This window comes from Aythya marila (genome assembly GCF_965140915.1).
Source record: "Aythya marila genome assembly, chromosome: 4".
NCBI classification, from domain to species: Eukaryota; Metazoa; Chordata; class Aves; order Anseriformes; family Anatidae; genus Aythya; species Aythya marila.
This window is the reverse complement of record NC_139045.1, coordinates 18,007,434-18,030,657: the sequence shown is the minus strand read 5'-3', so window position 1 is coordinate 18,030,657 and position 23,224 is coordinate 18,007,434. Positions and strand designations below refer to the sequence as shown.

The 23,224-nt window shown below is 38.6% G+C and overlaps 1 protein-coding gene across 5 annotated transcripts in view; it reads left to right on the top strand.

Moving 5' to 3' along the window:
* MTUS1 (microtubule associated scaffold protein 1) overlaps positions 1-23,224 on the top strand; it is a 113,479-nt gene that overhangs the window by 43,530 nt on the left and 46,725 nt on the right. For 4 of the 5 annotated variants that reach the window (XM_082758965.1, XM_082758967.1, XM_082758966.1 and 1 more), the window contains exons 5-7: positions 4,101-4,235; positions 6,257-6,361; positions 7,617-7,664. In XM_082758965.1, coding sequence (XP_082615091.1) covers positions 4,101-4,235; positions 6,257-6,361; positions 7,617-7,664 — 288 coding nt within the window. Of the gene's footprint in view, positions 1-4,100; positions 4,236-6,256; positions 6,362-7,616; positions 7,665-19,467; positions 19,918-23,224 lie in introns of those variants that run through there. The other variant, XM_082758969.1, reaches the window with a different exon arrangement.

Below are 23,224 nucleotides of genomic sequence, written 5' to 3'. Positions count from 1 at the left end.
TGTTTTATACTAAACACTCTTGTTGAGCTAGATCATATCTTCTTCTAGAGTTCTAGGACAAAACGTGAAGATGAGATCAAAAGCAGGTAAGTGAAATTGCTGTTAGAACATATAACTTTGAATGGCATTTATCATTTTTATTGGAACTGTAAGCACTGCTTTATGACCTGAAGCAAATCTGTCTTGATCAAAACTGGGGAGAAAAAAGAAAAGAACTATCTTTAGTTTGAAGCTCTACCTAGGGTCAGTAACAGCTGTTGTGGGAGTTACAGGGTAAAAATGTGAAGGAAATAACACACAATTAACTCTGTCAGACGTATCAGTATTCCCAGCTAGACATATTCAAATGACCACGTTCAAATATTCTGTTACTATTGCATCATCTGTTTCATCTTGGAGACTGGGCAAAGGCATTTCCTTTGTGCCAGCTGTCTTTGAAATCTGTCTTCGATGGACTGGAAAAAAACCCTTGTGCTTTAACATACAACTGCAGTTTATGTATGCGCATGCATGCATGCATATGTAACAACAAAATTTTCTTGTGTTCTTTTTTTCCCTCAAGTGTCTTCATTAAAAATGAAAAGCTAACTTATTCCTCAAAGGAACGAGTATCTGTAATAAAATATGCACTGCATGTTTTTCTGTCATCAGGCTGGTTCTGTTGCCCTGACAGCCATGTTGACTTTTGCTGCTGTTCAATTGTAGAACTGTATCTGGAATTCCCAAGCAGCTTTGTCCTTTCTTCATTTTACTCTCTCATGTAACAAAGGAAAGGGTCATTGCTTCATAACAAAGAAATGTATGCAGATTAAGCATCCAAACTGATGGCTCCTTATTTAGAGTGATTTGCTAGCTGGTTTAATCTGTTTTGTCCACCGCCTCGAAGCTTACAATTTTTTCCACTCTGATTCACGAAGAGCAAGCAACAGCAATATGAGAGGTTGAACATGGCTGCAGTCTTCTTGGCTTCAAGCTTGCTTTGATTCTTTTTAAATGACTATACCAGGAGGACTCCGCAGTTGCACAGAAACTAATTTTTCTCCTGATATTTTCATCAATTCTACACTAACACCACCGACCGATTCAGGAAGCCACTATGATATTACCTTACTGACACTGCTGGTAGTGGGATCTTACAGCTTTTGTATTATTCCTTTGTTAGCCTCGTTTACTGGGAAGAGAAGTAGGTTGTGTTTCTTTTTATTTCTCTTTTAAAGCATGTAATCTGTTTTACGGATGTTGGTAGATGTATGAAATGTTTTAATTTGCTGATGTTTTTTCCCTGAGATGACTTTCTTTGGTTAAATTGCTGAAATTCATAAGATAGATTTAAGTCTGATAGACAGTTTTTGTGAGGATAATGAATTTGGGTTACATTAGATTCGTATGCTAGAAGTTTATATGACTTTGAATCAAACTGTAGAGACAGTAAGTTTACTTTTTACCCTAATGTTTTATGTACAGTGCTGTTCCTTTTTTTTTTTTTTTCCTAGTCTTTCATTTAGTCTACTATGCAATAATGTCAGAAAAAAAGTCTGTGTTCATAAAAACTAAAGTGGTTTTATTAGATTGGCAGAAGACACAAAGATTGGGATGGAAGATTTATTCTGTGAATGTAATGAAATTCCTAACAAACTATTGTGGTCCTCACGACTACATTAAATTGACAAACTCCTTTCGCTTGTTTTGATTAAGGAGTTTGCCTCTTGTTAGCAGGAAGAAACTTAGAAAAGAGCATGTTCCTCCTGCTGTGTCAGCCTAGCCCTTTGTTATGGGATGTCCTTGGATTGGTTGTTTCCTGTAGCAGCATTAGTTTCTTTTGTCTACCGATCACTTGAGTTTTATGATTCTTTCTCTCTAGAGAGACTCTTACTGTCAGAAAAATTTAGAAATAATGAAATTTGAAGTTTTCTTGATATTAAAAGCATATTTTGCATTCAAGCTGTCAGTTGGAACCTCAAAAATGTGTTTTTAACTAGCTTGGTTTTAGTCGTGAGCTGAAAATATTATGATTGAACATACTGAAATGTTTAAACTCTGAGGTTGAGCAAGAATTCAAACTTGAATTGCATTAGAATAATTACATGCAAAGGAAGTAGTATTTCAGAAGTTAAAAAAGCTGATCCTAGCAATTGACCTTGAGCTTCATTTCCATATTGCCAATACTTCATTAAAATTCTGATAGTGAGTGTTTAAACCCTTTAGCTCTTAACTCTTAAACGAGACCATTTCAAGTCTGTCAGTATTTCATCAAGATTGCAATAACTACTGCTAATTCTATGAGAAACCATCTTTGAGTCATATAATAATCAAACTTTGCAAGTCTCCCTCTTTCTTTCCTGCTCTTAGCTCTTTTTAGGTGACTCCGGAGCTTCTAATACAACAAGCAGAGCATAAGTGGTCCTGCACCAGGAGTGCTCTTACCCCTGAAGTGATTATTGAAAAATAGCACAGCAGTTTGTAGGCAGTATTTAACTGCTTGCAGTGAACTCTGAGCAAAAATCCTAGATTTTTAGAAACTCACAGAAAAGTTGAGGATTGTTTCAGAGCTGATGCTTTCCTAGAACAAGTTAGTTTGAATCATCTGATGTAGGTCAGGGTCAGAGCGTACTAGAGTAACTGCAGCATTGATGTATTATGCAAATTGTTCCTTGTGTATAAATAAATTTCTTTTGCAAATGTTTAGCTTTTGTGCTTTCAGAAGGAGACCCTTTCTCAAAGGGGAAGAAAAAGCAGCTCTGTCCTTCCTTCTGATGTAGATGTATTGATTCCTGGCCAAGAAGCACTTTTCTGAAGCAGTTAATTATACCGTTTATGCTAGTGTATTTAAATTGACATTTAAATAATCTCAAGGCTGTTCCATCTTTTGATGAACAATATTAGATATGTAGTTCTCATTACCTTAAAATCAGCCTCATTAAAATATGAGGTAAAATGCGGTATTGTATGAACCCCTTTTTCAACACGCACCCATTCTGCTCCCAACTGACCTGTGAAAAAAGCAATGGTGTGACAAACTATTCCAACGTGAGTTAGTTTTTGCTTATTCTCTGGTAAATGTGATGTGAGCTTCTTGCTTTTAATCTCAGTATACCTATTTTTTGAGTAGCTGAACCAAAGTATACTCAATCAGTACTTCAGAAGTCTTTTCATATTTTTTGCTGCAATACTAAAAGAATGCATTGACTCTCCCCAAGTTTCAGTTTTCTTTTTTCAACTAAGTTTTCATTGTGACACTGAACCAAATCTCTCCCAAGTTCCTCTGAAATGGAATAAAATGTCTTGTGCAGCATCCGCCCTCTTAGTTGGAAACATGATTTTGACCTGAGGTACAAACTGGTTATTGTCCTATTTTTTTCTGTTTGGGTCTGCGTGCCCCTTTTTGTGTGGAGATTTTTTTTATTTTTTTTTTTCTGTGTGACTTGTACTCCTCTCTCCAAAGAAAAGTTGGTGTTGGGGGATCATCATCTGAGGCTTGCTGTCACTGAGGAGGTGACTCTTACAAATGACTTAAAAGACTACAGGAACCCTTCTTAAAATTTTTTTGGCAGCTGCTGAACGGAATTGGGCTCACCCATTTTTAGTTCCTCACAAGGAAGATGGCAGGAGTGCTTGTGGTGCATTCATGATATCACTGAAACAGAGCTCTTTACACAAAGGACAGAAAACAAGGAAAGATGTTGCTTGAGACAGCTGTCTGAGTTTTTAATTTGACTTTTGTTTTTTAAAAAAATGGCTTCACATACTGCTGATATTCTTTCTTGGTTTACTCAAACTGAAATGTGTTCTGCATTTGCTTTATACAGCATACTTAGGCTTCTGTTTGTGTTCCTTGATCAATATTCTTTTGCATATGCCCACCTCTTTTGCTAAGTTCAAAGCTGTATGCCCTGTTCAAAGAAATATTTGTAATGTCTTGAGACTAACCTGATATCTTCTGTACAGACTGATCAACTGTAGCAGAAGCGTTCGTAATATTTTTATTCTAGCTTGTGTTTCTTGTAACTTTAGCCTGAAAGTAAAACAGGCTTACTTTATGATTTAATTTTCCACAAGGTAGATACTGCCTAGAGCAAATTCTCTGCCATTCTGTGTTGTAGCTACAAGTGCCACGATCATCATCAAGAATGGAGAATGGCCTTCAAAACCAGCCTGCCAGAATGGTGCTTCTGGACCTGTCTCTTTGAAAGCAGTACCAAGACCTAGATTACACTCATTAAAAACACCTCCAAAAGGTATCTGGATCTGTTTGTAACTAGAGTGAAACTGGAGTTACCACTGTTGTGGTACCTTACCTTTTGCACTTGGCTGTGTACTGAAGCAATGCTTATTTTAATAAGCAGTGTTCTGGGCAGATGCTGTGAGGAAGTAAGATCACACCAGTGGGGCCATAAGTTTTGTAAGATCTCATAGGAAGGCTAGAATGTCCTTTGAACTGTAATTGATTGGGTATGTAAGGCAAAAGAGAAGGTCTGCACTGCCGTATGGACTTACTCAGGAGCAGTATGTCTGTTTTGCATGGAGACTAAATGCACTTTGTTATGTTGTACATATCATCACTTGGGTTTTACATTGTTCTAGTGGCTTTTTTTTTTCTGTCACAAAGCTCAGGCACAGGCTCTGTAGCTGCTGCTGACCTGCAGGGTAGACATACTTAGAATTTATCTTCAATGCATTGTTGTCGTTTTCATCATGCAGACTTTAGATGATCTTTGCCCCTTTTGGAACAGAAAACGGATAGGGTTAGCACTATAAATGAGGTATTCCTGGATAATGTATCTTGTCTGGATGGCATTGTCACACTATTTGAAGGGAAGAATCACACAAACATTTCTCTGTGATGCTTTTTCTTGATATTCTTCTGACTGACTGAGGGGAACTAGATGTCTGCTCTCTTTTGTGGTGGAGAAAAGGCAATTGTGCTTCTTCATCTTATGCTAAAGGAAACTTAGTTTAAATGTGGCTGTTTGTTGGCTGATAGAGCAGCCCTGGCTCAGTGCTTTTCCAAGTCAAGCCACAAAGAGCAGTTGACAACTCATTCTCTGACCAAAATTGAAGACGTAAAGGGAGGAGATAAATAAGCTTGTGCTCTCTCTCTCTTAAATCCTAGTTATAATCAGCTTGCTTCTGACCATCTTTGTGGTGTACTGGTTATTGTAATTGGATAAACCTAATTAAATACTATGCTTCTGCTTTAGGCTTAAGTTTTAAGCTGGCCAAATGTCATGCTGTAATGACATACTTTAAAATGGTAAACAATGAAAAGAAACAGACCCTGCCAGAAACTGTGTATCACTGAAACAAACAAGAATTATATGGCTGCCTGACAAGCTGTCTTTTTTGTCAGGCCCAGTATCTGCAATGCAATTATGCATTGTTCAACCTCTTCAGTGACCTGGGTGCTAGAAGCATGCCTTCAGCACCTGCAGCAGCAGTGTGGCCAGAAGTTGGTGTTCTCCCTCAACTTGGCACTGGTGAAGGCTCCACCTGGACTGCTCTGTGTTTTGGGGCTTCCCCATTTCACAAAGGCTATTTGGAAACAAGAGACTTGGGAAGATAGAGTTTCAGAGCACATCAGCTGTGAGGAGAGGTTGGAGGAGTTAGGCTTCTTCAGTCAAGCAAAAAGAAGAGTAAGGGAAGGTATTGCAATAGTCTGCAATTTCTTGAACAGTTGCAAAGATGATGCCAAACTCTTCTCGGGAGTACCAGATGATGTAGCAATAAGAAATAAACATAAATTGTGGAGCAGAAGACTCTCCCTTTGGGGAAGGAAATTATGAGGAGGATTGTATAGTACAAGAGCAGGTTGTCAGCAAGGCCGTAGAGTCTCCATTTCTGGAGGCTTTCAAGACAAAGCTAGACATGGCCAGCTGACCTTGCCTTGGTGGTGACCCTGCTCTGATTTGGAGGCGGCTAGCTAGCTCCAGAAGTCCCTTTCAGCCAACTTTTATGTACCTGAGTTGTATTTGTTGCTGTTCTGAGACTTAGGTAATTTGATCTTAGTGCTAAGTTGAAATTGACCTTTTCTTCTACTTACAAGCTTTATTGAAATTATCTTTTATTTCCTCCACGGTGAGTTCTGGTAAAAACAATTCTAAAATGTAACTAAATTTTCTAGATAATGTCTCTTTTTGTATTTGTGGTGCACAAGTGGACTTGTGCATCTGGTATTGAACTGTAAATATGTGCTGGTAGGCATGTCTTTACTTACCGTCATAGCTGTACTTTTAAACCTGATCTAAACCTCTACTTCTAGGAGCCAAGGTGAGGTCTGCTGCCTTAAGCCAATCCATAACAAAATCACCCGGGCCATTGCACCCAGCAAGGAAATTCAGTGAGGCTAGAGGCAATCAGCTGTTGGGTAAAGTAAATTTTTCATTTACATTCTTGAATCCCTCTGTCTTGAAAAAGGGTGGCTATGCTCTACAGCTTTTCAGAGTAATTAAGATAGTCTGCTGTCTTCACCTGTAGCTCACAGGATTGGAGACTGGCTCTGCAAAGTGTTTCTTAGATACTTGTTTATCCATGGGTAAAAGTCAGGACACTTCATGTCTGCTTGAAACTTGTATCCCGTGAGGACTTGGTGCACTTGATAACATCGGTTAAATGCTTTTACGAAACCTGCTTTATAAAATTGTATACTTGCAAGACGAATCTCAGACTAGCTTTCCCAAGCTTTTGTTTAAGCTTGCTTCTGAGAGCTTACTGATCAGCTTTGGCTATTTAGGGTAACATGTACTTGACTTTCCATTTCTGTATCAGGTGTTTGCTTTATTTTAATTTTTATTTGAAATTCGTAATTAACTACCAGAGTGAATCAAAAGAATAGATCTGATTTCTCTGAAAAGTTCCATAACACAAAATTTTCAGTTTGGGAGCAAAGTTTGATTTGCATGTTTGAGGTGAAGGGAAACAATTACAATTGTGCTACAGAGCAGATCATTCATTATTGGTATACTTGCTGTGGGATCACACACTATTTCTGAAGCGTGAAGAAAGCTCAACCTGATAGGTGTTGTAAACAGACCTTCTATAAACTTCTACTCATTACTTCTGCACTTATAACTAGCAAAAAGTGCTTTCATTTAATTCATATAATTCAAAATGATGAGGTTCTTAGATCAGCTTTCACATGACTCTGAAACAATACAGTAAGGGTAGATTAACCTTCTCTGTTTTCATTTCTATCTGACTTGATTGGTAGCACATTTAAGAGTGCTGTTATTTATAGCTGCTCTATGCAAATAAAATAAATGAAGTGTATGACTAAAAAAAAAAAAAAAAAATTAAAATGATAATGGTACAGATAATATTTGTTTTCTTCTATTACTTATTAATCACTCTACTGTGCTATATGAATGAGTAAAATGAAACAGTGCTACCTGGCTTAAATGAAGTGTGATAATTGTAATGGAAAAAAAATTGTTAATAGGAATTCATCATCCATTTTCCAGATAGGTTAACCTTATAATGCCAAATCTTTCTGTCAAACATGCTATCAGCCATCACAAGGAAGTAACTGAAACTGCAGGAGGTTACGTGGAAAGAATCTCAAAAGATTTGCTCCCCTTTACTGGCTTGAAGTGTAATTCTGCTTTCTTTTCTGAACATCGTAGGTACTCCTGGAAGAAATAGACACCAAAGCCTGTCGTCTTTTGGTTCTGGTGAGTATTCTGAAAGTATTTATACATACTCTGTAGTGGAACTTAAATTAGGTTTATATGTTAGATTACTGTATTGTTTCCTTTCTTGGAAAGACGGCTTTGCAACAGAACTTCTGTGAACTTTCATTGATTTTGGTGTCAAGGAGTACAGAGAGAAGCCTTGTTTTTTTTCTAGTTGATGTCTTCAGGTTACCCAGCACTTGGAGTACGTAGTCTGTTCTATTTGTTTTCCAGTGAAGCATAAGGAGGTTTTAACAGTAACAATAAGAAGTATGGCAATGAAACTTAGATGTAGTTTTTACTGTTTAACCACGTTGAAGTAAGTAATGATTAAAGCTCATGTGTTATGGCTTTAAAATAAATAAATAGAAGAGTCATGCAGAATAACAGGTTTTTCTGGAAGGTTTGTGGTAGCTACCCTTTCAGTGTCAGCTGTCTTTGTATTTCTGTCACTGTAGACTATGCTTGAAGATGAAATTATCCAAACTTGTTAGTTTGTGTGTCTGCATGTATGGCAAAGGAGGAATGGCAATGGATTGTGGCAGATGGTATTCCAAAATCTGGCAGTGTTTTTAAGGACTTCATATTGGGTTTGTTTTCCTTGTTTATGCCAGTCAGGGCACCTGATGCTAGTTAGTCTCTGCCAGGAGACAGAAGGGTCTTCAGATGAGGTTTCTATTCACAGGAATTTCCAGGTCTTTTTCAGGAGGGTTAGAAGCCTAATTTAGATTCCTAAGAATCAGTGCATACTTGCTGAATTAAAAACCGCTTTTAATTACTGAAAAGCCCTCTTTGAAAGATACTGAGGATCACTGGGAAGCCCTGTGTCCCTTGAGTGAATAGCAGATGTCTTTGTGAAAGAGGTGCTGTAGCCAACCAGATGTTATGAATTTGAGTCTGGAATTGCTGAGTAAAACAGCTCTGACCTGTCACTTGGGTACTGTGGCAGTATGTTTTTAATTTCCTGCACTCATAACACAAGTCTAATGCTTTGCCTCCTGCTCTTTTGTGTGTGTTGTGTCTGCATATCAATCGTGACTGAGTGCTTTGCTCGAGATTTGCTGTCATAAATCAGGTCTTCACTTATACAAGTATTAGATGTAGCATAAAACATGCTCTGCTTGTTGATTTAATTTATATTTTCCTGAACTAATGTTAGTTTAGGTGTAAGCTGACAGTATTGCATGAGCTTATATGACTTTTTTTTTATATAAAATTGTAGAGTGATACTGCTAGGAACATAATGCCTTAATTAGTTGGATCAGGGGAATTTGTGATAAGCAATAAAGTATAAACTAGAAATTTAAATGTAATTGTTTTCCTCTAAATCTAGCATGGCACCCTCACTTTCCATGCATTAAAGTACTTAGTGCTTCCCCACCCTTTTTGCAAGTTTAACATATTTCTATCTTGTGATTCATCTTTTCCAAGCTAATAAAGAATGTGGCTGTGTATCTTTGAAGTATATTTGCTGCCATAAAAATGTGGCTATAACTCCAAATTGGCCATAACACTTAGAGTGATTCTTTAACAAATTCTTTACCATCTTATTTTTGCCAGTCAAATACCTGCATTTCAGTATTTGTCTTAAGAAACCTGTTTCCTGTACTGAATCAGCTTCCAAAATTGGGTGGTATGTTAGACTTTTGAGTTAATAGCTTTTTAACTTATACAGAGCATTAGTATAATGTTCCATTTACACATGCGAGCTTTCTGATAGAGTAATTCACTGTTTTAAGAAAGACTTCTTTTTTTCTCATCTTCACATTTGCAGATAGTTTTTTAGCAATACAATAAAAATATTCTTTGGCTGTTTGGATGTTCTCTGGTATGATGTCTTAAACTTGAAGAAAAGACAAATGATCTTTTTTTTTTTTTTTTTTTTTTATATAAATGAACTGCAATAATACCAGCTGGTACCACGTAGAATAGGGCTCAGTATTTTCTTCTTCTCTTCGTTGCCTTGATATTATAGTAGTGCTTTGTTCTAATAATTATATATAGTTAAAGCTTTCGTTCTCTTATTTTGTTGTTAACTAGTTAGTTAACTCTACAGTTTTAGGCTTGTTCAATGAGGCAGTTGTACCTCACTTCTATTTCTTGCATACATGCTCTGCCTGAAGTGTCAGAAATGTAACTTGCAGTGGGACTTGGGGGGAGGGAGAAGGAATTAATTACCTTATTAACGTATTAATTGTCTAGCTCAGTAGTTAATGTTGCTTCTAGCATCACTTCAGGAATGAAATAATAGCAGACATTTCTATGATATGATATCTGTTCTCTGACTCTGCTCTAACCATTTTCCATTCACTTAAAGCAATGACTTAAAACCAGAATACACTTGACAAAGTGAGACAGCGTACTGTTGGTATGTCTGCAGAACTGGAGACTTACGTATTTGCAGCTGTTCATTACTTTTTTTGTGTGTGTGTGTTAAAGCATTCATAAGGCTTCTTTTTCTGACCTTGGCATTTTTCATTGATGATCTTCCAGTGGATCAAGGCATTTCTACAAGTTTTATGGTTTACTGGTTACAACAATGTCTTTACTGCTAAGAAAAAACTAACTTATTGCACAAAATATGTTTTGTTACTTCTTAACTTGCTAACTACATGTCAGAATGTACTTGTATCCTTCCTGCAATGCCTTAATGTGATTATGAGAAAACCAGTTACCTTTCATGAGGTGTAATTTTGAACTAGATGTGCAACTTCCTCTAAAATGCTTTTGGTTAGTGCTCTTTCATTTATTTCTCTTTGGCCTCCCCGTAGAAAGTGACCCACCTCTAGCACCTATGCACTATCTTACAGTGCAGTGTATATACACAGTGAGTATTTAAATCTGTAATACCCCTTCTTGACTGAGGGTTAAAGATAAAGTACAGTATAGTGATCCTTTTTTTACGAAACAAATACCTGTTTTGGCAGTTCCAAAGGTCAAGCATACAAATTCTCATTGGGGACCTTTATCCTGGTGTTGAGTGACTCTGAAAGGGACATGTGGTGTACTATGGATAGCAGGGGACACTTATGCTTGTGGCAAAGCAATGTTGTCAGGAAAGCTGGGGCAGTTTTTGGATATACCATAACATATTATCAGGTAAGAACAGTATGATTTAGGTCATATCTTTCCAGTATGCATTACAACCAGTTGTTAAAGAAGGCTAGAGAAGCCATGAAAACCAAAGCAGCTTCATCCAAAAACCGTACGTGCTCTATCAGGAAATACAGTATTCTGTTTTCTTACTCTCTTAAGAGGTTAAAAGGTTGCTAGTTTTAGTTTAATAATCTGTGAGAAATGTAACAAAGAGGTGAAATGGCTTCAGTTAGATGGCTTATTGTAAAAGTAATAGTGCTGGTATGGTTGTAACAGCTCACAATAGTGTCTCTTTAAACAGGCTGTTAAAGGTGTCTGCTGGCTTCTCACTGAAATTTTTACAGTGAGATAGGATGTTTTTACTAACAAAATGCTCTAGTTCAAACAAAAGTTTATAGAGGGATACTTTTGGGGGTTTATTTAACACCTCTTTCTTTCATGCCCTGTTGAAACCCAGAGAAAACAGAAGGTAAACATCTGTTTCTTCTCATCCTGTAGATTCCTTGGTAGAATCAGTTACCTTCAAAGTGCTTGAGCTTTCGGTGTCTGGAAAACAAGGGATTAATCTAGGTCACACTCTGCCTGTGCTTTTATAAGAACAGCAGCAACAACAAAAAAACAACCCCACAAGCAAAACAAAAGCTTGAAGATCTTAAAACGTGTTGTCATACTATATGCAAATGTGTAAATTTTCTTTAAAAATTGGGAGGATTACACCTGAGAGCTGATGAATGTTGTTAAAAATGCCACATACTTAGGTCTTCAGTGACTGTTTTCATCTAGTTTGCTATTGGTAGTCTTCAGTGTGGTAATGGCATGTCACATAGTGATGAGACACTACTGTCCTGTCAAGCAGCTTATTAGACCTTTCTCCTTTGTTTCTCCTCTGATTGGAAGGGCTTTCTTGGTGTGGTGTGTTTTTGTCTTTCTTTTTCTTTCTTTGAAGAAAAGCTTTTGCAGTTTGTAGGAAAAAACTGTGCAAAGAGTTGTATGGAAACTCAAAAGACCTTGATGCATTTGTGAACACAGCGCTCATGTGGTTGGTCATAGAGCACCATAGAGTAAGATTGGGGAACTTGTCTGAGTTAGAAAGAAGTCAGGAAGAATTGTGCTGTTGGGGGCAGTTGTAGCATAGGTCACAAATTGGTGAGCAAAACATGCAGAAGACAGAACAAGCCGCTTGTCTCAGCACTTTGAGTGGCTATCTTTGGCTTTATCTTAGTGTTTGCTTTCAATGCAATTTTCCAGCTGTATAACGTTAGAAACAATGCTGATAACAATGCTTGAAAATATAGATTGATTTTGTTGTTGTTGTTGTTGAGTACCTAACTTTGCAGGTGCAAGGTTATTAAATATGAAATTGATCTCCATTTGAGAAGAATGTCTATTTATATATACATAAGTATATATATGTGTATATATAAATAATCCAAAGGTCTTAACTTGCTTTAAAAGACAACAAATAAAAATTTAAAAATATCTGAGAATGTTGTACAGCTCTATATGAGAGTTTATAACAAAGTTAACCTTATTGCAGTGCTGCCACCAATTAAGTTTCATGTATCCATTAAAAATTCTGTGGTAGTCTGGAATTTTGGTATGAAGTAAAACTTCTGTTCTTGAATCAATTCAGCCTTCTTTCAGTGCCTTCTAATTCTGTTCTCTGGGCATTGGAAGTAAATTACGTTAAAAATAATTCAGGAAGTACTTTGATATGTAAGTATCTTAAACATTGGGAAATTCTTTCCTCTTCTGCACGTGGATAAACCAGGCACCTTCTACAGTGAGGCTAAAACCAGGAGGAAGGTTATTTCTTAACTGGTAGACAGTCTAATACTTAAAGGACTCTGGGTATGAAAAAACAGTGTTTAAGTGCCTGTTAACACTGGGCAGAGCAGGGAGGGTATTGCTTAATGTCTTGCACATTGCAGAACTAACATCTCTGACTAGTTCCAACCAGGAATTTTGGTACAAATGAGTTGAAACTGCAATTTCAGTCTCTTGTGTTAAAAGCTTCAGCTCTTGTAAGTTGGGCTTGTCTATTTTTGTCATTTTTGTCATCCCTCTCTACAACAGAACATCCCGGAAGTTTTCCAGAAAAGCTTGAACAGTTTTGTAAACTTTGTGGAATAAAGCAGTAGCAACAACTTTAGATTTAGTATTTGTTTAATGATCATAGATAATATCTTACAGATTTGAAGTTCTAGGATTTGAATCATATAAATTGGTCTCTCTCTTTGTTCTCTGACAAGGAACAAGAAGATCAAGCTTAAACTCTTTTGCAGATATTAGTACTGTTCATTGGACTACTTGTTGCCTTTCTAGCTGCAATAAAGAGCCTGCTGTAGGCTTTTTTTAGATGTTTTCCATCCATGTGAACAATGAGGACTATCTGAATGACTCAATTGTCTCGTGATCTAGCCCTAGAATACTTGCAAGCTAATAAAGAATGTTCTTATAAACAGCCAGCAAAACTGCTCAAGTGGCATAGCTATTACATGTGAACCACCTATAAAGTTTTGTTACCTCTATATAAATAAGTTTAGAATTAATCTAAACCTATGTGAATTCTTTCATTAAAGGCCTTCTGTGGTATAGACCAAATGGCTTCCATGCTATGAGATCTGTTTCATCTGTTAGCACTTCTAAGCAAGGACCTTTTTTCTAAATTGTAAGTTGGATATGTTTGTTTAATTCCAAAACTTCTGTGAGAAAATTGCTCTCTAGCTTAAGGCAGCCATATTCCAAACTCTTGATGACACAAAGCAAGCAGACGTTCTGATGAGGGCATGTTTGTAGTTCACTTCTGTGGTGTTTGTTCTGATGTTGGGAGGAATGTCTGTAGTTCTCCTCCACGGTATTTATTTTGATGTTTCACAGTAATAATCCATACAACAGAACAGCACAGAGCTGCAGTTTTCTCACAGTTGTTTAAATATTGAAATATTAATTATAAATATTTAAATATGGTCAGCCTCTGAATGAATAGAGGGGGCAGCTGAAATGGACATCAACAGATTGTATCAGTTCAGTCCAAGCTGGTGCCTAAAGAACATTTTCCAGTGTTGGGAGATGGAGTTCAAGTCTTTTCTACCATGGAAGTCTGTCATATTGGCTCTAAATTATACACAACAGTATTAGGATTGCCCAAAGCTGATGGTTTTTATTACTGTTGTCTGAACTAATTTTAAAATATCTACATTCTCACTTTTTTTTTTTCCTCAGTAATTAAGAGGACAGTAAGTTTTTATTTTGTGAAGAGACTGGAGGGCTTTGACTGACCATCAGGGGCAGTGGCAAACTGCTTTTGTTTTGTTATTCCCAGCTCTGAATAGCTATATGCTATGCTAAACTGTGCCACCTTCTTGGAAGTGCCACCCAAAAACTTAGCTCTTTTGGTAGTATCTCTGTGTCCTTCCCTCTCCAGTTAAATATAGGTATTGATCTCTCTTGGATTATCTCAGTAGTTTTTTTTTCTTCTTTGAATTTCTGGAGGCCCTTAGATTATAGACATTGTTTTATGTGTTTGCAGTGGACACTGACAATAACCAGGTGTCATTGCACTGGAGTTCTTTATAGGAGTCTTAATTTTGATGCATCTGATGTAGCCCAAAGCTTTTTGTCCTCTTCCTATTTTTTTTTTTTTTATTATTATTATTTGGAAGTCCTCTGAGGCACTGTGCTGTTTGTTCTAGTGTTCTAGCTTTCTTTAAGTCCTTTCTTTCCCCAAATTCTTTAAGATATTTTTTCAGCAGATAAAGTAGCTGCCAGTGTTGCAGTTGTTGCCCCTTATTAAGGAAATAAGTTGACATAACATTGGAAGACCATAGAACGGTCCCAGAGATATGAAACTTGTGGATTTTGTATCAAAGATGGCTAGACAGCTTTGTAAACTCTGACCTTTATTCGCACACCTGGGGTTACAAAGAATGTGTGAAGCCCACAAAAGAGAAGTGCAGCACCTGTGATGAGCTGACTTGCATTTGCTCCGTGAACTTGCGCATTGATAAATCAGTAGTAAATCTTCAGGGATGTATTCATCTAAATTATCCATAGTTGTGGTGCTGCTTTTCAATAGCAGTTGCCTGGGTACTGGTTACTGTTGTTGTGAGGCCATAGGTGAAGAGCAATTGCACAAGTGTGAATCAACCAGTATGGGTGAATAAATCAATATTTGTAGATCTGTAAGCTGTTGTTCTAAGTAAAACCCTTGTTTTTAATCTGTTCCTGGGTGCTGCAGTTTACAAGGCTCATGTATGCCCCTAGCCTATTGCTGAATAGCCAAAGTTCTTAGCAGAGAGGCAATTGTTTGTGTTTTTTTTTTTCCTGGTAGGTCTGCATAGATCATTAAAGTTTCATATTTTAAGGCATGTTGTCCTAATATTAGTGACATTTTTCACTGTAGGCTAGAAGCAGTTTTGCTTTGAAGCACTGTAGGATTTTGTCTGAGGGAGTCTAACAAATGCTGTTTTGTAAAGGACATCTTACACATGGAAAATAATTTGCAGCTCCATTATGTCAGAAGTTAAAAATGAAATTATTCTTGTGATGTTTTGTTGCCATTCTCTACTCTGAAAGAGGGCAGATGATAAAAATGTCACCACTGTCGCATGAAAGAGACGCAGATTAACCTGATTTCAGTAGCTGTTTGCTTGGAAGTTCACTGCACCATTACCTGCTGTTTGAAACACTGTTGAATTTATAATGGTTAAAAGCTTCTGTGTCCTAGAAGAAGCCTAAATTATTTAGGATTTTAGTTCCTGCTCTGAGATGGGAAGAGAGTTGCTATTTTCTTCTTCAGGTGAGGATTTGAGCTTAAAATGTCCCGGAGCTGCAAGCTGTGTGGAGCACCGCAGCGTGTTGCTGCCTGCAGGAGGATCAGCTTTTCATGCTGGAGCACTGGCTAGGGCAAGATGCTCACAGGAAGCTGGGGAGAGCGTGGTAACTTTCTGGAAGCAAAAACTGGGGCACAGATGACACTTTTTCTCTCAAAGGCCTCCTCTTCTCATGGCATAGACAATCACCTCTCAGTTCTTGCTGAATTAAAGCATGCCAGTAAAAACCATCTGCTCAGCACTGCCCGTGCTGTCTTATAACGTGGAGCCAGTTGTCTTCTGCCAGGGCATCTTGGGTCTAAAGGTCTAGCCTCTGATTTAGACTTGCCCTGCTCTGACAGCTTTCTTACTGGTTGTTGAATGTGGGAAGAGGAACAGAGGCAGCAGAAACACATCCAGATACCAGAGACTTGGCCTCACAAGGCGGAATTAAAGAGCCCACAGATACTTGTGTCCTTTGCTCCTTTTTTGTCACATTGCTAGCTTCCCCAGGGAGTGGCAGATGTACTAAATCTGCCGGGATTAAAATAGGTCTAGCCCAACCATCCATCTGACCGTGTCATCAGGTATTAATGCCTTTAGCAACCCAGAGTGAATTACGTGATTGTAGCGGCACGGAGTCCGTTGTTTTGCCCAGGCAGGGAAGACAGCAGTGAAGTGCTAGTAAATAAAATGTCAGTCCTTTTCTCCTGTCTGTGCTGCGTATCACTTCCTATTTTATTCAGCTATTTTCCAGTGTTATTTTCCATCGCCCTTATCTGATGTCAAGACAGAAAAAGACCTCTCCCCGTATTATGCATGAAATGCAGACAGTGTGTGTTCCTGGCGTGCTGCGCTGGATCCCATGGAGCATATTCCTGGCTCTGTACCCTGCTGGCACCAAGCACAGGCTGGTTGGAGGAGCACAGATACAGGCTTGGAGGTGCTGTTTCCCTGAGCTGAGGAAACAACGTTGACAGATGCACACTCACCTCTGTGCAGGTTTTGGTGGGATAACACAGAGCCCTGCAAATACTGCATTGTAGGAACCTTTTCAAGTTTCAGCCTCTCCTAGGAGCTATTCACATAGGGACGGGCAGTCCTCTTGCAACCTGTCAGAGCTCTCCAAAGGTTGGATGCTAGATGAGCCTGACGTGCCTCTGTTGCCCTTTATTAATGCTGTCAGGTTTTCCTACTGCATAAAGCAGGCTTGTTTTAGGGTTGTGGGAATTAACAGGGTTCCTGGAGCCTAAAAAGTGTTTTCCTCAGCTAAGAAGGGTCTTTTTGTTTGTGTTTTTTGTATTTATTTATTTTTTTTTAACAAACAAAAAAGCACTGATGTCTCTGTTTCTTCATGGCCTGTTTCTACTCAAAGCTGGGAAAGAGGAGGCAGTGAAAGTATTATTTGTGTCTCTCTGTAGGAGGCGTTTTAGTCTCTGCTACAAGAGCTTTTATGTCCATGTAGAGCTTTTATTTGCTCATATTTTGTCTTGTGATTCATTCCTTCCTCTGTCTTCGAACTGGTTCATTACATCATACTTGCCCTCTAGAGGTCCTTTGTCTTAGCTCCTGCGCCGAGGAAGGAAGTTAGGGTCTCACTGGGGTATTTCGGCCTCTGTGGTTTTACAGGCTGAGGAGGAGTTCTTGGGCATATTTTCCCAGGCGCTGTTACAAGGACTGGGAGAGGTGGGGTTTGGATTTTTTTGGTGGATTTTTTTTTTCTTGTTGAATCTGGTTATACTGTTTCTGTGAAGAAAGCATTGAATCCAGATGGGGAGAGAATATTTGCTTCATGGAGCAGTCTCCCACCAGGGGAGCTGCGGTGGGTAGGAGGAGAGCAGAAGGGAGTTCCTCCAGGTGCCCTGGGAGAAGATAACCTGGTGGGGCCGGGTGTTGGCTGCTGGTGGAAGGCTGGCTGTAAGCCAAGCCAAAATCTCAAGATCCTTCAAGGGAGGATTTGGCAACAGCGATCTGATATTTGCAGAGGAGGGCTGATGAACTGTGGTGAATACACAAGGCGGCTGTGATGTGCTGTAAGGAGCCTCCTGGCTCACTGCTGAGCACCATTTCCAACGTTGGAGCCGATAATCTTCCAGCATCAGCTCCTTTGGTGGTGCTGCTGGATTAGGAAAGAGTCTAGAGTTTCTGGCCATGGCAAAGATAGATGAACACACGTTGTTAGTGCCAAAGCTCTTCAGACTCAAGGAATCCGTGAAGATTTTACAGCAGTAATGTCATGCGTGCCCTGCTGTTTGCAGAGGCTGCCCTGGGAACTGAACAAAAAAGCTAATTTACTGTCTTTGTACTTATTTTGAATAGTTCAGTGCAGACTGAAGATGTGTCATAGTACTTCAAAGCTGGTGGTGCATTACCATGCCTGGAAATAAATATTTTGGTACACGGTCATAAAACATTCAGCAGCACTCTCCTGCAGCGTGCTGTGGAGGTTGGTTTAACAGGTCTGACTGTCTTTGCAGGGCTGCAGCTCTTCTGGTGTGCTTACAGCGAGCTGCTGTGCTGCCACTGCCCTGGCTTGGGCGATGTCAGAGATACCTGAAGACCAGAATAAAACAGCAAAATGCTATTTTTAGTTCTAGCCAGTGCGGTAAATACACACCGGATAATTTAAAATGTTCTGCATCTTGAGCAAGTAAGACATGTTATTAAAATGTAATAGGGCTGTGTTAAGGAGAGGACAGGTAAGGTACCACTGGGACGAGACCTGTCAGCGTGATAATACTTGCTTTGGGTGATATGTGCTTCAAAACAAGTTGGTGTAGTGCCTTCTGGAACTAGAAGGGCTATCAGAAGACTAGGTGCTAGAGCACATCAGCTGTGGTCTTGTGAAATGGTGGAAGTGGGGCATCAGTGAGAAAGGAGCTGATTTTGTCTTTTAAAACAAATGAAGGGAAAAAAACTAAGACAAATGTATAAAGGCTGTGGAGGGCAGTTCTTCAGCAGAGCCTGCAAGGAACCTGAAGAGGAGGTATGAGCTGCTGCTGCTTTGTATCCTGGATTGGGTCAGATGGACCCTGCTCCTGTGGCTGCCAAACAAGGCAGAAATACATGTATTTCTCATCCTTACACACAGGAAAGTGGACAGTGCAATTCTGTGGTGCCTTAACAGCATATATTTATAAGTCACAGTTGTAGGTGAAAAAGGTCATGTTTTCTAATCTGTGTAAAACAGGGATTCCTTTCCTCTATTTCTAGTTTGGTTGGTTGGTTTGTTTGCTAGTGGGACCAAGCTGTATGCAAAACTTTGAGCTCAATAAATGGGAGGGGGGTATAATTTTTGAGGGCTAGTTAAATATGGAGACCACACTTATTTTTAACGAATTCCTGTAATGCTGCTTGTTTGCTACAAAGACTGGGTGCATTCAAACTCCAGCTGGCAGCAATCTGTTTCGATACAAAATTGATGCCTGCTTGCTTGCTCCTCTCCCGATAAATTGAAGCATCTGCAGTGCTGAGCTGCCAAGCTAAATAGTATTTTTGTTAAGCAGATCTCAAATACGGGATTGTTCTCACAGAATGGGTGTTTGTTGGTTTGTTAAGGCTTGAAATGTTGACATAATATTTAATGCCAAAAGAAACTCTGGTAGAAAATGCTTGCTGATAAAATCTGTTTTGATACATTCCTGTCAATTGCAAGAAACTGTCTGAAAAACGCAGCCTGAAGTGATCCTTGCTAAGGAGAAAAGAGCTGACAAATGCCTCTGGGAATATTCAAGTAATCTCCCTGCTAGTCTCTAAAGAACAATTACATGGTCTGTGACACTGGATGATATATTCAGCTGGGGAGACCACCCACTTCCTCCTCCTCCTCCTCTTTCTCCTCCTCCTCCCTTTTCTCCTGCTGTAGCTCCCAGTCCCACAGAGTCCCATCGCAGATTGAGCGTGAACACTGTGATGTAATTCAGAGGCTGAGGGTTTTTCAAATCACTAAGTCGATTTTAGTCTGAGGACAAGCTTTGTTTCTGCAACATCTGGCGGGGAGAAGCTGCCAGCAGCACTTACGCTGTGGATATCTGCTTTTTGTGATTGTGCTCATCTGTGCATAAGGAATAAGGGCAAAGGAATGGAGATCTGATTATTTCTTCAAGGTTGTTTTCTTTAGCAAGAATCGCTTGACTTCTGCCAGCGGTGATTTAAAACCATAGTATGTTACACTACATGGAGGCTGTTTCTTCCTTGCTTATCTTCTAATTGCACTGAAGACATGTTATGGTCCCCGAAATTTTCCTTATCCAACATGCGTGTACGACTGACAGCGAAGGGGTTGCTCCGAAACATTCGTCTACCTTCTGGCTATAAGAAAAGCACGGTTATATTTCATACAGGTTTGTATTTTTAACGTGACAGAGCATGCATTGGGTGATATCTTGTTTATTTCAGCAGCAGTGTATTTTTAGCAAATAAAAACAGTCCTGGGCATAGAAGTTTTAGAATTACATATAGAAGTCTGACTTACAAGCATAGTTTTATAGTCTGTGTAACTGGAAAGCCTGAGCTTTCTGCATGTCCATGCATCTGTGCAGAGCCGTTTGTTGGTAAGATGGGTATTCTGTTTATGAAATGCAAATCAGATTTTTTTTCCTCCTACAGGTCCAAAAATAGAATCAGGAAGTCTGTGCCATTAAATATGTATCTAACCATTTCAATGATTATCTGCTGGGAGCTCTGTCTTTTCTATATCGTGAATGGGAGGTGTGGTGGGAGGTGGGAAATGAGTACGGGCTGTCACGATGTGGCTCTCTGTCTGTCTGAGAAATAGTTGAATACTTGAATGTAGAAATCTGTTGTCAGACTTCTCACATTAAACATCTTATCTGCAAGTATGACAAGCAAACTTTTTTGCTGACTTGTGTTGATAGAAACCTAAAAAGTCTGAAGTTTTCTTTCAGGTGTTTTAGAGACAATCAAAAAAAAAAAAAAAAAAAAAAAGCTGCATATGACCTGATTTTCGTTTTAAGTGACATATAAAGCATATGCATGGATTGGGAACATAATTACAGATGCTGACCTTTGTTCCAGGGAATACATGCTGTTTTGATGGAGGGTGGTGATTTTTATTTTTCTTTTTTTGCTAAGGTGGATGATATTGGAAAAAATGATGGCAGTCTACAGATTACATAAGTCTTTACTGTACTATTTGTCTTTTTCTTGCATTTTTCTTAAAGAGGAGCAAGCAGCTACATAAACTAGTTCGGCACAAGCTCTTCTTCTCAGGCATTTCCTTCCTTTCTTGAACACCCCCATTTCTGGCTAGTACTTCTTCAGAGTTCAGCTCCAAGTGAAGTTTTGGAGTCACCTTTCCTTCCTGTCCTGGCATTTCGCACAGCAACCTAAACCATTTGCCCTGTCATTACTTATCCCTGCTAAAGTAAATTCAGTTTGAGTTCCTCCTGGATGATAAATTAAATTATGAGTATAATATAGGTTGATTATCCAAATATAATATAGGCTTCTGTTTGCAGCTTGCTTGCATGGCTTTTAAGCTGCAATTAGAATACCTTGATGCTAAAACTTCTTACATGAGGGAGTCTTTGTGCATACTTACGTCACTGATGTTGCTAAGAATATGAAATTTTCAGGTAGCACATATGCCAGGAATAGAAATACTAAAAGAGAAATGGGGAAATAATGTTCAATGTTCTGTACGTTCATTAACTACTACTGAAGTTTGGTATCATTCTAAAAAAAAAAAAAAAGTATTGAGGCAGGTATTAAGGTAACTTTTATAGTGGCAAGAATCCATTTGTTTTTTCTTTCATTTGAGTGGATGTGAAAGTAAGAACTGCCTGCAGGATGCCTCTGTTAGATGGAGCATGCAAACTAGACTGATAGCCATGTTCCAGTTAAGCAGCACTTTCTTAATTAAGAAGTGCTGAACAGACCTTCTGCTTGTTCTCTCTAGCTTTTGCATAATACACACTAAAGGTATAGAACTGGAAGTTCAGAGAAATTTTCACCTGGTCTCCCCTTCTGCTTTACTGTCCCTGTGTCTTGCAGAAAGCTGCCCAGCGGTTAGCTTAGTGCTGAATATACTGAAAAAAAGTAGGGCATCTGAAAACCAGGTCATATTCCGTAGTGGAAACTGCAAGTACGTATAAATAAGCTGTGTTTTTAAAAACATTGAATGCATTGAAGCTTGCTTGTGATTATTTCTGGTTCATAAAAGTCAACAACATAAGAGTTGATCAGTTAATGACAATGTATATCACAAGTCTGAAAGGCTGATGCCAGGAGGAGCCATATTTGCTTTCTGCAACATAGGTTTGGGTATCTTTGCTTGTAGTGGTTTAATTGGATTAAAATGACATGTTGCTTCTTTCTAAGGTCATGTAAGTGATGAGAAATAGAATATATAGGGACTGTGTGAACAAATAAGGCAGAGTAATTGAAAAAGGGAACTTCAGGGTTCATGCATAAATGTGAATATGTATGGAAAAAGGTGTTATGTAAGCATCATTCAATTACAGTTTCGGTGTAGATTGCACTCCTAATGAGCATTATCATGGATTTAATCCACTGCTTCCTTTCATAGTAGCATAGACTGCCTTGATGACTGTCTTGAGATAGTTGTGACAATTGCTCAAATGTAGAGTTTTAAAGTAGACTAGAGCACTGGTCAAGTTGAATTCTCCTATACTGTGGCTGACTGTAGAGGAATAGATTCGTGGATTTAGGATGTAAAACACTATTGAGAGGAAGAGGATGGATCTTGTGAGTCTCCCTTCTGATTTGAGGATGTTTTGCAACAGCTTGCCACAGTTTCTTCATGGTATGTGGTTATGGCTGGAAATACAGTTTACACTGGTGTTGTTAGTCTAAATTAGTCATTGCATGTATTGTGGAACAGATCTTTGCGATGAAGAATGTTTGCACTGCTTACATCTTGTCCATATGGAGTTGTCAGAGTGACTGGAGAAGTTCAAATATCTTGTAAGCATTGCAATCAAATAAAATCAGATTATTTTTTAGGAATGGAATAAATCTGGATGAAACTTGCTGTAAAATTTGGTGTATATCAAGATTCTCCAGCTTGCTGCCTGGCTGTATCTAACTTCCATCATTGTGTGCTCTGCATTGCTTCGGGGTATTTATATCCAGGGGTCTCTTCTCCCTTTAAATACAGGCAGACATCAAAAAGTGTCACTTCCTCAGCTACTGGAAGTATAGCGTGCCTGCATTGTTACCTATGTATGGGTTTTATAAACAACTGCAACAAAAAATTCAACACAACTGCATAAATATGAGCTAAATATGAGCTAATTTTTCAGTGATGAAATACAAAATTTGCTTCCTTTATTAAACCATTAAGGATTTTTTATACCAAAGAGTGACTAAAGTGCTTTTTATGCTTTTCATGCATCAGTGGTGTGACAGAGTAAATCATCTCTGCATGATTCTGTAAAAACTGCCAGAGAAGGACATTCCTACACGAATGATTTAAAATATTCATTTTGAGTTATGTACATTTCCTTTTGCATAAAGATACAATTCTGCACAAGGAACCAGTTTTGCAAATGGAGATCAAAGCTCTCATGCCTTTTGTTCCCAGAGTTTTTCCATAGATTGTATAATGAGCTGTACTGTTGCTTTTGTGGTAAATTTTTGTCTCAATGTTTTTGCCAAGCCCTTGAT